The sequence below is a fragment of the Zerene cesonia genome, chromosome 27 (genome assembly GCF_012273895.1).
Source record: "Zerene cesonia ecotype Mississippi chromosome 27, Zerene_cesonia_1.1, whole genome shotgun sequence".
Taxonomy (NCBI): Eukaryota; Metazoa; Arthropoda; class Insecta; order Lepidoptera; family Pieridae; genus Zerene; species Zerene cesonia.
The window spans coordinates 4,006,612-4,021,346 of NC_052128.1; the positions used below are offsets into that span (position 1 = coordinate 4,006,612).

At 30.5% G+C, this 14,735-nt stretch overlaps 2 protein-coding genes across 2 annotated transcripts in view; both read right to left on the minus strand.

The window, feature by feature from the left end:
• Nucleotides 1-3,951, minus strand: part of LOC119837422 (neuropeptides capa receptor-like) — a 31,938-nt gene extending 27,987 nt beyond the window's left edge. Inside the window, exon 1 of the mRNA XM_038362997.1 lies at nt 3,651-3,951. Within this exon, the coding sequence (XP_038218925.1) occupies nt 3,651-3,951 (301 nt within the window). The remainder of the gene's footprint in view (nt 1-3,650) is intronic.
• Nucleotides 3,952-9,695: 5,744 nt separating this feature from the next.
• Nucleotides 9,696-14,735, minus strand: part of LOC119837278 (REPTOR-binding partner) — a 13,769-nt gene continuing 8,729 nt past the window's right edge. Inside the window, exons 3-4 of the mRNA XM_038362794.1 lie at nt 14,301-14,422; nt 9,696-12,955 (exon numbers count right to left, since the gene is read on the minus strand). Coding sequence (XP_038218722.1) covers nt 12,839-12,955; nt 14,301-14,422 — 239 coding nt within the window. The 3' untranslated portion in view covers nt 9,696-12,838. The remainder of the gene's footprint in view (nt 12,956-14,300; nt 14,423-14,735) is intronic.

A 14,735-nucleotide genomic window follows, 5' to 3' on the forward strand; every position in this document is an offset into this window, starting at 1 on the left:
GGTTCGGTTATGATTATTCTTGATTATTATCTTATGTCCCCAATAACGTTTTTCCATTTGTGACGAAAATGCGCAGTATTGTAGCTACCTTTTATATCATTTTGTAATGCGGGCTTTGTATAAAACTCTGTAATTTTTTTATTTTGGTGCTTAAAATATGCATGGCGCAAAGAAAATTGTGTGTGTCATTTCTAATTAAGCTATAAACAGGTTCATCAGTTGTTTTAGGAATTAAATCCATCAACAAATTCTGAAGCTTCATCTCTAAGAATAAATTTTCAGATAGATTGTGATTTTTTTACAAAACCGTGTGAAATGCAAATGTTATTCACACATAGGTAAAGGCTTGATTGGTATATTTTTGTTGTGTTGAGAGTTACGTCAGTGTGAATATTTTGCCTACATTTGTTTTTTACATGATATAAAACGTAATAAATTTTAAATGTTAGTTTTTTTTTGGTATTTTTAAAAGGCGAATTTGCTTGATCCAGTGCAGTGATTTGGATTTTTTTTATTTTTATAATTTTAATGTAAAATTACCTTGTTAACCTACTTCGCTTTGATTAATTGATATCTTAAATCAACATAATAAGGTACTGTAAGACACGTTTAACAACAAAATATCTTTATTATAGTCGCAGCAATCTATCTAAAACTGTTTACTAAATTCTTCAAGAAATTTAATTAAAAAAAAAACACGTTATAAACCAAATTTTTCCAATTGAAATATAATTTAGGAAACAATTAATTGCCTTGATTAGAACATTTAACTTAATTATCATACACCTAGCAGAATCTAAACGTCTAATGACTGTAATGTCTAAGTTCAAGTTACGATAAATCACTTAGTGGCACTTTAACATAAAACAACATTGAAGAGCAAAGTTTTAATACTGTAAGTTTTAATACAGACAGGTTTTAATACTACAAAATCAAAATGAAGAAAAACATGATATTATAAACTTTTACATCAAAAAGTTATGATATATACAATGACAGATATTTGTAAAAAGCATTTATATATTCACTATTTTTAAACCTTTGTCTCCTTCTGAAAGGTGTGAGAAATTAAGTCAAGTTTATTTGACTTGGAAGAACCATGTATTGAACATTGTTATTTTTTTATTCAATAATTCGGTATGTCCTTAATTGGTTGCTTATTATTATTACAATTGAATTAAGAAATTAAAGACTTTTTGACGGATGTTATACCTGATTTATTCATTATATTATTAACCCGACGTTTCGAACACTTAACAGCGAGCGTGGTCACGGGGGGACCCTCGTCACCCTCTTTAATTCCTAAATGTATAATACTCGCGTAAAATCAAACACAAGAAAATACTACAATCGAATTTTCAAAACAGCTAATGTAGTCACAGCCGTCGCAACGGGGAAATTTTAATTAAGAGTCAGATTACTAATTGCTCAATTATCTACTCGTTATAATTTTAATTTAATGTAACATTTCTTATAAAACCAATAAAAATTTTGTATTAAAATATATGAAATAACATAGTTGTAGTTACATATTTTTACAATATTTAATCTGTGGTTTTAGCAAGTAGGTACGTAATTCTCATGAAACAGGAATTTTTGTACCACGACAACGTTTAATTACCACATGTCATAATTGTTCAATTACTGTCTATTAAAATATAACTAAGTTATTTTCTACTTCCTTTTTTAATGTCGGTGTAATCATTTTATTTCTTTTATACATGCTACCTTGTAACTTCATATTTTATAAACCGAGCAACATTTAATTAAGAATCCTGTTCTATTTATATTATTTATGTTAATGCTTATCTCAAAGCCCACATGTATTCATCATGCCACATATGTTTTTAAGGTTACACAAAGTGAAACATATCGCCAAATTTAACAAAAGTAATTTCAGTTTCACAATTCGTTACTTGTATTGCCTCATAACATGTAATATGAAATTCGTACAACTTACAGTCCCAAAGTGAAAAGTTGCTTCACTGTTGTTTGATTACAAACGAAAATATACATGTATTTATTATCTATGTACGTATATGTCACATCGAGTTTTAATGGCATTCAAAATTACAGCGTAGGTACGGTAAATGGTTTTGAAGTGAAAAATTGGTAGGCTAACACACGAGTAGTTACTATTATTTAATCCATTTCATTTCTAGTTAGGTATTATTCAAAAAAATCGAGCATAAATTTCATAGTTATCAAACTATTAATTTTTGGGATTGAGCGATTCGCGTGAAGCAACTTTTGTTAGTTTCAAGAAAATGGACAAAAATAAATTTTGTGTGCCAATAAATAAAGTTTTCTAAATAACCGGTGAAGCCAAGAAAAAGAATCGATTAAAGCAAAGGAATGGCCAGATAAACGTTATTTATACTAGTAATATAAACTGTTAAAAAGCAGTTTGCTTAATTAAAATAAACCGAAATAAGAACCGAAGTTTCCACGTTTCCGATTCTAGACAAAACATGATAAAAGTCCGCACAATGATTTGGAAGATAGACTAATGTTGATCGAGATAGTTGAGTCTCTAAATGTATATTTAGATATATATAAAATTCTCGTGTCACAGTTTTCGTTGCCATACTCCTCCGAAACGGCTTGACCGATTCCTCTGAAATTTGGTAAGCACATGGGGTAGGTCTGAGAATCGGCCAACATCTATTTTTTATCCCGATATTCCTACGGGATACGGACTTACGCGGGTGAAACCGCGGGGCGCAGCTAGTTTAGATATAAAAGAAAGTGGTGTTAGTTACACTATTTATAGTTTAAGAACAGACTAACCGATTTGGCTGAAAATTTGTGCAGAGGTAGCTTAGAACCGGGGGAGGCACATAGGATATAAAAAATATTAGATATAAAGCCTCATATCATAGAACAAAGTTTTGGACATAACGTTAATTAAAGTTGGGTAGAAAGATTTGTTCGAAGTGTTTGCCGGACGAGCTCATAATCAATCAAAACTAACAACGGTTGGAGAAGTAGTAGTGGCTCAATGGTGAAAACTTCGGACTTAAAAATCTTAAAGTCGGGGTTTCGAGACCAGGCGAGCATACATAAATAAATTGATTTTTCAATGTGCATGTGGATAACATCACCACTGCTCGAAACAATAATCGCGAGGAATGGATGAAACACGGTTCCATCATTTCACGACGCAATGAAAACGATCGTCATCTGAGGGGAGTGCACGTGATTAGCCCACTCCAAATCGCGCAAAGCCACAACCTACCTTTACTCATGATGATAAATTGCTAAATGATCATATAGGCTGTATCATGTTTACAAATATTTGTTGTGCGATTTCTGCTGTAGGCAAATAGAATTTCTAATTTTCTAACATTTTTAATAGTGAATGCGAATTGATATAAGAAGGCATTTAAAATTATTATTATACATAAGAAAGCATAAAAATTATATCTAGGGAATTTACACGAAAGTTGTTAATTATACATTATATATGATAGTATAAATTAATAATATAAATGAAATCCTATTATCAAATTTCTCTAATTTGAACTAGAAAATTCTAACTTTAACTTCGCATCTTATACCGGATTTCAAAACTTTTAAATGACGCATTAAATTTTGCAATGTTTACAAAACAGAAAAAACACATTCGTGATTTACGCAAAAATACTTACCGAACAACAACAAAAGAAGATCGCTTACAGCCAAACTAAACAGATAATAATTCGTAGCCGTGTGCAAGCCCGGGTTCCGTATGATCACCACGCACACACACACATTACCAATTACCCCAGTTAGAAAAATAATCACTAGCACCAAACTAATAGGTATTATTTCTTTTAATGGCAGCCGGCGAGACCCCATTATCCACCATAACATTTCTTCTTCGCTACAATCAAAGTTCGACAAGTTGTTGCATCGGTTGTAAAAGTCTTCATACGTTTCATTTTGGCGGAGGAAAGCTTGCGAATCCATTTTACACAAGTTTACATTTGTTGTAATAACAAATAATTACGAATTACTCTCAAAATTCGAATGTCATTTTAATTTTTTTCTCATATTTGTAAATTGCCAGTATTACTTAAAAAAATTTAAATAAAAATAGAATAAAATTGTTATTCAAATCGTAATATTGAATTCACTTCGTTACTAAATTTGTAACGTATTGGTATACAGACGTCCTGCCCGCACAGATTTGCCGCGAATACTGCTGCTGGAAGCTGAAAATTTCATTGAGAAACGCTGTTGCAGTGTAAAAGCGTGGAAATGTTTGAAATATAATACTTTGATCTCATTTCAAAGTACCTATATGAACATCTCTATTAGATAAGCTTAGCGAAATGTATCTGGCATATAATATTTTCTTCATAATCAACAATAATAACCTATCAGTTTCATTCTATTATCATTTCTTTCAGTTTGTCTTACATTATTATAAAAAAAATTTGAATTGATGCTAATAATGATTAAATATGATTAATTTTTTTTTATTAAATATATAAAAAGAATAGGCCTGTAACCAAAGAGTAGTATAACACTACGGGTACCTGTATCCATCTCCTCACCCTTCCCAGTTTAACACGTCGTCACGTAAAAGCGACATTGCATTTGTTGAGGTCGTACCTCTGCAAATGTTCATAGGTGGTGATGATCGCTTACCTTCCGGCGAACGACCGCCTAGTTTACCGCTCTGGCCTAAAAAACCGAAGTTTGTTAAAACAAAAACTAAAACTTGTTTCTTTGTATGCTTGTAACCTATAGGCAGCCTATACTGGTATACCTACAATCATAAAGAGGATTTTTTGTTTGTAACGATACATGTTAAAATACTTTTAATACTGCAAAACTATATCTGTACCGATTAGACTATTTTTACATAGACTATTTTTTGCCCAGAATTAAACCGGCGGAAGCCGGGACAAGCGGCTTTCTTATTGAATTTTCCACAAAGTTTGACAATCAATATATTTTTTTTTATGTCATCGTCGGCAATGGAGCTGATAAGCGCCAGCACCGCCCATGAACATTGGGAGAGGCGTAAGGTCAATTGTAGACCTTACTTACGCCTCTACAAATTGATTGCCGACTATCAATTGTGAAGGTATTAAGAATGGATTGACGAGAGGAATAAAGGAAAAGCCTGGGAAGGGTAAAGAATACGATATGGCCCTCCGAATATACTTAAAATTAAAAATCTTCTTGTTTAATACTATTATAGTAGGATATCACTAATCAAAAGTGAAAGTGGACGATTAACTATTAAACGAAACGCATATTTTTCGTTGCAGATTAGTCAAAACATGCTATTTAATAAGCTATTTAATGTTAAGTGTATATATATATTAATAAACACAGGTAATTCTGGGAGTGATGCATGCATCTTGGTATATAATATTATGGTACCTGTACCATATACCTAATCATTGCGCAGTAGGATATTTTACGCCGTTAAGCTTTAAATCTTAAAAGATCATAGAAATTATCAACACTTTTGGGTTTACAAACTAGCATATAAAAGGGAAAATTTTTCTTTTAATATTAGTATGAATTTTGCAATATACTTATATTCTCATTATGAGAGTAGGAAAATATAAAATAGCAAAAATGTTCAAACCCACCTCAGTGGTAACGCTCAAACCCGGCAATTATTTTAATACAGTTTCGGGTATCAGTATCGAAATTGTTTAATATACTTTCAAATGAGTAAAGTTCGTGTAACGCGGTTTATGCCTGTCTACCGGCGCGGGTCTTTGAACTAGAAACTGTTGCCAAATATTAGTAGAATTTTGTACTAAGAAATTTTTATTCCTCATAAATATTTTCATTTTATTTGCACAAAAATTCTTCAGTAAATAGTTTCCATCCAATACAATTTTAATGAAATGAAAGGATTAAAGAGAAATCTTAGAAGAAAATCCCACAGAATACTAATGTCTTATAATAATCCGACATTGAATAGTTTTATTATTTAGAATAAAATCTACAGATAAATGAAAAAATTCAGCATATTTACCAGCTATTACTAAGGATGGAGGAATTGTACAAACGTTGTATTTTAACATAGTTTTATAGGTAGCAATATGAATAAATTTTCTCTATAAATAAGGCTTTTTTACTGAACTGATTAAACTATTCAACATATAACATATATGTATCTAATAAAACTAGTTATTATATATATATATATATATATATATAAAAGACGGTATTTGAATCGGGACAATAAAGGTCATATTATCATAATGGTAGTTATATAATGTCATGAACTTACAACTTGTACGAAATGCGAGCGGATCTTTGATGCTACTGACTCACATTGGCATGAATTCGAAATCGTACCTACAAGTGCAGAACGGTATTTGTAAATATTTTTCCCTAATGCGCGCGAACATTTACATAAGTTACAAATGTTTTCACGCAAGTGAGTGACCCAGGTTACGATCAGAATATGTAATAGTTCTTCCTAAATCATGAAATATTTATTGTTATGATATATCCTACTAATATTATAAATGCGAAAGTTTGTAAGGATATGTGTGTGTTTGTTGCTCTTTCACGCAAAAACTACTGAACCGATTGCAATGAAATTTGGTACGTAGACAGCTGGGCAACTGGAATAACATATAGGCACAAATTTTATACCGAGATTCCTACGGGATACGTACTTACGCGGGTGATACCGCGGAGCGCAGCTAGTCCATAATAAATCAAATGTCAAAGAGTAGGGCTAGACAAATAGGCATATAAGATAAAGATATGATGAGTAATTTCCACTAATAAGATTATTAAAATAAATCAGTGGGATTTCGCTCAATAACTTTATCCATATCTTATTTCAACAAATCAACGTCGCTCGTCCTCATTGGTTCCTGTCACAACAGATTTTCTCACGCTTTGAGCAGCTTCAAGTTTAAGTAATTACTTAGTGAGTTCTTCGTACAACTTGTATAATTTTAACCTTAATGTCCTTTTACTAAACCAATAAACATTAATGTTTTTTTTAAATGAACTGAAATTAAATATACACTAATAACGTTTGTTAATATTTGTAACGTTTTCACGCAAAAACCGCTGAACTAATTTCAAAAATTCTTCCACTATTAGAAACTTGCAACTTCACTGAGTGACGTAGGCCATATAGCATAATGTACCACGGGCGCAGCCAAGACAACAGCTAGCGATTAATACACATATTACGTTTCATTGATTTTTAAGTGACGCTCTCAAAAACGATGGAGATTTTCAAATCTACTGATATTTTTAACTTTATTACTCACCAAATCCGTGGGTTTTTATTACAAATTAATATAAAGTTTATTATATCACTTTTATTAAGATACTTGTTAAAATACACAACACAAATACATAAAACGCACAGAACAATTAGCACCTTTAAATTGAAAAATCTGAGAGAGATTATTTTCGTACATTTGAATACATAACCTTAAACTGCGAATTTCCTCCCCTTCATATAAATCTGTACTCCATTGAAATAAATCTTACAACCACGTTCATACAACTTAACTAAAACAGTCTTATTAACAATTCACAATTTGGCTTCAAAGTTAGAGAAAGTAAATATTGTTCGTTTAATTCATTTGGTGCTTCAATGTAGCTATCTAGCTTTTTTAATTAATTAATATCTGCTCACACTTCATATTACTATGTGTTATTCCAGATTCCAAATTCAATAAATGATTTTTATTTATTTATCATCTTCAGCTGATTTAACATCAGCCTAGCTCCCTTTTGCCATAATAATGATGGCTAAACGCGAGTTGGCGAAACATCATATATTATCGCAGAACTTTATATTTTGTTTATGACGATTTGGCGCTTCTCATGTTTTGAGTTGTTTTGTAAGGATGTGTGTGTTTGTTGCTCTTTCACGCAAAGACTACTGAACCGGTTGCAATGAAATTTGGTACGTAGCTAGCTGGAGAACTGGAACAACATATAAATTTATATCCCGATATTCCTACGGGATACGGACTTACGCGGGTGAAACCGCGGGGCGCAGCTAGTACTTCATATTTGTTTGAACTGCTTTTTTATTATTAAAACTTGTACAAAACCTATTACCAAAAGATAATTTCACAAATCGGCCAAGTGCCAGGGTTCCGAAGGTACCCTTACGTACCTACGTTATCTCGTACCTATAGCTTTTCCTGAAGTATTTATGTAAATAACTATTACTGTATACTTTACAATTTTAACGTCAATAGTTTGAAAGATGGGGGGAGAAGATTCTTGTATTAATTGAAATAATTTACAAAATTTAATTTTTTACTACAAAAACACATTGCAGTCTCTATTGATTTTTTATAAAAAGACTATAGGTATAGGTCTTTATAGGTCTGGATAATTGCAATCTTCACAAGTTACGCGGAAAAGGGGCGCGCGGGTGCAAGATACATAGTACAAAATCACAAGCGCGTAACTATTTCGCTGCCACAGATAATTAAGGTATTTAAAATTAGCTACTGCCCCTAACTCTACCTGGCTAGACATTTTACTGGCTGGCTGGCTCTTAATCCAACAAGCCAAAACTTATTAAAATCTAAAATTCTTGAGTTTATAACTAACACTTTCTTTTGGTTTTAAAGGAATTAGATAGATAATTAATTAATAGATTTAAATTAAATGCACAGTGCATACATTTTCAATTCGTTTGAAAGACACAATAGAATAAAATAATGTTTTAATAAAACACAAATTATTTTTTTCACGTTTATTACATGAAATTTAATTGCGTTATTAAACATTAGCGCTTTTTTAATGACACAACTTCTAAACTTTGTTTATAACCCTCAATTTAAAAATTAAAAATAAAATAAAATATCGCCTTACATTCTAAGAAAGTAAATAAAAAGACTAAATACCAGATACCAGGTTAATTATATAACAAGTTAACATTACTATTTAAAATCAGACAGAAGCTTTACATACAATGCATCTAAAATTGATAATATTGCCTTACAGATTATTTAAATAATCTATACTTAAAAAGAAAATATAAAACGCAACTATCTGGCATGGCATATATGAAAAAAAAAAAAAACAATTAAAAAGTATACAGTATTATGAGCTTATAATTATATTATAATCTGTTTAAATAAATTATGATAATTGCGAATGTTTTAAGCGATCGAGTTTAATCCGTTTGATCGTTTCACCAAATAAAATCATAAATGAAAGTTAATGCGTAAAAAAACAACTTTCAGCTATTTTTTACACGCTTTTTATTAGCTTCACCTGTATGTTTGTTTGTATGTTTGTTTGTATGTTTGTTTGTATGTTTGTTTGTATGTTTGTTTGTAACCGACTTCTTTGGGCGCGATTTTGACCCACTTTAAACGGCCAGATTTCGTTCAAACTTTGTAGATTTATTGAGGACCGATGACAATACACAAATTTGATAAAATTATTCCATTTTTCAATTTGCAAAATATGATTTTTGTTAAAGCGTGTTTTTTAGTTTTTTTAAACTATTATTTATTATATTTTTAAATATTACTAATCGACACTAACGCGCAATTTACAGAAAGCCTTTGCTCTGTTGTATCTATATAACCTTTTAAAAATTGTACAGTTGTATAATATAAGAAAGATTTAATGCTATCCTTATTGACTATTTGAGGTGGATTGCCATAGGTTGTAGTAGTCATTGAAAGAATTGTTTATTTTATTGTATTTATCATTTGGTTGCTTTTTTTTTTCAATATACAGATTATAATAAAATAGCATAGTTTTAAATAAATTCTCTTAAAATCAGATTTCGAATTAATATTTTGATTATTCTGTCAAACTGAAAACGAACAAAAATGGTAACTACAATAAAATATGAAGAGAATTAAAAAAAAGTATGAAGAGTCTTGTTTTTAACGATTTCATAGCGTCTCATGGAATATGAAAGTTCGAAATAAATATTTAGAGACGTTTAAACTTCCGAGATTTTCTCATTTATTTTAAGTCATTAGACAGTTGTTCAGAGGAATATTGGAAAATAATAATATCCTAACATGTTATAGACAATTATTGTTCCACTAGATACTCCATTAGAAGATTACATAATACAGTTATTTTAGACAGACTTATTTCCTTTTTAATATCGCGTGAAAACATTTACACCGGGTAGATAAGAAAATACAATATACAATGTTATACATATAGCTGAGATCGAAAGATGGTGTAGTTTTTCATTTCAAGATTACGTAAAAAATACTTAAAATATACGTGACATTTCTTTTCTGAATTTTTCCTATGCAATAAATTCTGATAACTACATGTACACCTCTAGCTGACAATACGTCGGCCATTGCCATCCGCGCGCGCGCTTCTTTAAGATTATTACTTAATATTGTATTCAAGGACACAATACGCGCATTAGCGAAACGGTACATGCCGTCTGCGCGAAGCTAGGGTTGTAAACTAAAAGTTAAAGAAAAAAAAAAAACAATTTATGTACGTCGTTTTGTGGATAATGTACTTTTTACGTAATCAGCGTTGTAAAACTGTAAATTCCATTTCGCAAAGTACACACACCGTATATCGAAGTAATTTTTAATTAGAAAATTGTGTATCCGCATTCAATTCAACCACGTTTAATTCATCTTTAACTGCTGTCGACTTAAAATATCTACATATTTACAGATATAACCTTAAATCTACATAATATACAAATAAACCACACAAAAATAACGTATCTACATAATATCTAGACCGTCAAGGCGGATTGCCGACAAAACTGTTGAATAACCAAATTACACTAAAGACTATTGACCACATAAAATAATTTATGGGTGCAAATAAAACAGGTATGCAAAGAAATTATATATTTCTCATACGATAAATCGAATACTTCATGTGAATGACAAAGTTATTCAGATTTCATAGATATAACACGTATTGCTTGTCTCTTTCTTTTGTTTTGTATAATATGAGATGGCATTATATTCATTTCGCTTTTTGAGACTACTTAATAGGCGTATTTTGTTAAACTATTTTAGTAACAATGTACTAAACTAATTTGTTTCTTTGCAACACGTTACGACACAAACGCAACAGTTCTATTTTATTTACACCCATTTTTGTTAAAAATCAATCTAAAAACTAATAATTGAACGCAGGAAGTACGAAATATAATAAAAATAAACTTCAACTAAATATAGTTACTTTAACGTAATTATAAAAAAAAAATTCTATTCCACATATTTTTATCTTATATTACAACAAAGTATATTAAAATGTTATACAATAGAAGTTAGTTCAATATTTACATAAATCCCTGGGTCCTAATTTCGAAAAAAGTGTTTATAAAATACATATTTTTTTTTATTGGAGGTTTAAATGAAGCTTTTGCCATTATATTATAAAAACTTAACATCTATCAGCTATACAACTGTCACAAAAATGTTTAAAACTTTCGATCCTGCAGGAACAAAATATAACCCAATCCCAAAAACAAAATATAAATAAAACAGAAATGGATTATCCACTTTTGTAGATTAAAATATAATAAAAAATAAATTCGAACATTCAACAGAGTTTTAACTCATTTATTAGTTAAAGGGTTTGGTGAATATGTAAACAAGGAATAAAATAGCATATTTCCTAACTAACTTTTCAATACCTCTATGAACTAACGTCAATCTTATATTTATATGACGAATAACATTGATCTGGAATATTTTTTTTCTTTTTTAGATTTTTATGATACAATAACATATTAAAACGCAATAAAATTGTATGAGAGAATAGTAACTTTGGGTTAATTTATTTGCGCGTAGAGGCTGGTAGAATTACTCAAAGGTTTTATTCGAAAACTTCATATGGTAATAATCGCAAAAAAAAACAAGATAAAAAATTCAAATTTTGGTTATTAAAAGTAATGAATAGGTAAAGGAGTGTTACCATTATCGAGCTACTATTATTTCATAGACTAGGATGGTACTGAAATATAGATTTTTTTTTCTTTTTTACGAAATACATCTTTAAAATCAGTGTTACCTACACTAAAATATCAGTGAAATCAAAATGTTATCTTAACTACTTCATTTATTAAATAAAAGAAAATTGCGTAAAAGAATAACGTAACTTACGATGAATTTTTATATGTTATACTTAAACTACATATTGCTGTGCACAAAGCGTTAAAACAAAAATAATTCGCAACATTTTACAAAACAATTTGTTTGAGTTAGTTAAAAAAACTATAAAACCAAGAAAAACAAGACAAAATAACTCACTATACACTACATAAGCGAGTTTTCAAAGCTAATATGCAAGTCGGCCAAATCTCTCATACAACCGTCTGTTTTAAAAAAACTACGTTTGTATCACTTACTTGACGAGTAATTATGTCATTTGAAATGACGTATATATCCTAATTCTACTTTTTTTATTATACAAAACCTTTACTTAAAAATTAAAAAATATTACAATGTTATTAAACAACTTTTATTAAAATATCGAGTCCAACTCTTATACTCTTAATATAATTAAATTTATTACCATGTTAGTGTCGCCATTTTCATTATATGTACAATGCTTAAACCTTATGATTAGATCAAAAATTCTTTCTAATAACAATACAACTGAATAAATATAACACTTCAAATATAAATGTAATACAACAAACTTTTATACATTCCTATTATGAAAATATTTATTAAGACATGAATATGAATTCAAGCAAAATGAAGCTCATCACGAAAAATTTCTTATGATTAGTTTAACACAAACAAATATATAAATTAAAGGCTTATACTCAGAAATAGGTAATAACGTGTATTTGGAAAAAAAAAAACAAACTTTTTATACAAGGAAAAAAAAAACCAAAAAATTTTTAAAAACAAAAAAATCAAGCCATTAAATAAGGTTTTGTTTCTTCTTGCTTCAAAACACCAATCTCTTGAAGCACTGCTTCTATGCCTTCAGGCATGCGCCCCTGATCCAACTCTAAATTCCATTTGTAAAACTGAAAATATAGAAAAATAAACGCTAAGTCAAAAAAAAAGGTAGGAGACGACTACAGTTATAATAAGTTTTTTAAGCTTTGCGCCCGCGACAAAGGAAAAGAATACCAAAAGGAACCCCCGGGATTTCCTCAGCATGTCTAATCTTGGGAAACAAACTATGATGGTACCAAATTTTGTCAATATCATTTTGCACTGAAACAATGAGCGATTTAAAATGTTGGGAAACCCTTGAAGATTATTTCCCTTAATTATTTTGCAAAACCCATTTTTCTTTTTGAGCGTTGCTAATAAGTACATTATCAGTATTATGGAAAATTGAAAAGAATACCCAAGAAGATCCCATTTTTACGCGGCATACGAACACTCACAGATTCCAATAAACCTTAACGTATAGATCATAGATGCAGTAAACAACGGAAGTGCACACTGCACACCTGGCCACCGCGTCATTTAGAGACGTCATCTTCCACTTAATGTGAAAATCACTATGACGTCACACCATGCAGTCTGATCAACGCCAACTTCGACACGATCCACGAGATTCTCGGATATAGTCGTCAAGAACAAATATGTTTAATATCACAATCTATACTAATTAAATAAAGCTGAAGAGTTAATTTATTGTTACGCTAATCTTCGGAGCTACTTGAACGATTTTAAAAATACTTTCATCGTTGGATATTATGTACGTGATCCCCGAGCGCTATAGACTATACCACATACATATACCACGAGCAAAGTCAAGGCAGATTGTAAGTGCTAAAGAAAAAATTAAATGTTCTGTTTTCACACTTATAAAAACTACTTTGTCTGTGTTTAAATATAAGCTGTTCATTTATTTATACAGACTAAAGACATAGAGATTTGATCTGCAACAAGGATGAGAGACTATCTTGCATAGTTCTGTGTATCAGTAGCCAAAAATCTTTTCGAATTGCAATTACATACATATAATTAAACGCGTAAATGTGACCTGACCCGCTTAACGATTAATTAGCCATAAATCATTAGAACAAGCCGCAAATCCACCACAGGACTGAACAGTAAACACAATATAAATACAGTTATAATTTATTAAGGACTGCAGTCGAAATTCAACTCTATTAACGATGGGACACAGTGAAAACTTCCTTGTCAGATGTAATTTGAGTGTTATTATACTTACAGTTGGTGTAAACAAATACAAAAATACAGTCCAATTGATTAACTCCTCCTTTTTTGAAGTCTGTTGAAAATAGACCACAGGTAGACTATTTACACATATTGAGCAGGCGCATGCACATCGAGTAAAACATTTCTAGAGTCGCCATCAAACGGAAATTAAGTGGTAAATTTAATATATACCTTATCCAACTCCTTCCTCAACGCCAGCACAGATCTCTCGCGGTCGGCGACCAGCTCCTCCAGATACTGGTAGCGGAGCTTCTTGCGCGCACGACACTCGCGCGCCGACTGACGGCTGCGTTCTTTAATTATATAGAAAGAAAATTAAATTTACCCGCACGTGTAAAAAGTTTTTATTTTCACATTACGAGTATATACCTACTTCCATCGTGAGATGTATCATTTAAATAGGTTCTTTGTGTCTTAACTTTAAATTATATTAAGGTTTAAAAAATTGGCTTACTATTTTAATGTAACGTATATTTTAAGCGTTACGTATTTCTTAATTTGTTTCATGTTGTTTAATTTTTTATACACATCCAAATGAAGTTAATTTTTACGGTACCATTTAACTCATATAATGCAGCTGAGGCTACTTTTTAAGAATTTTTTAGT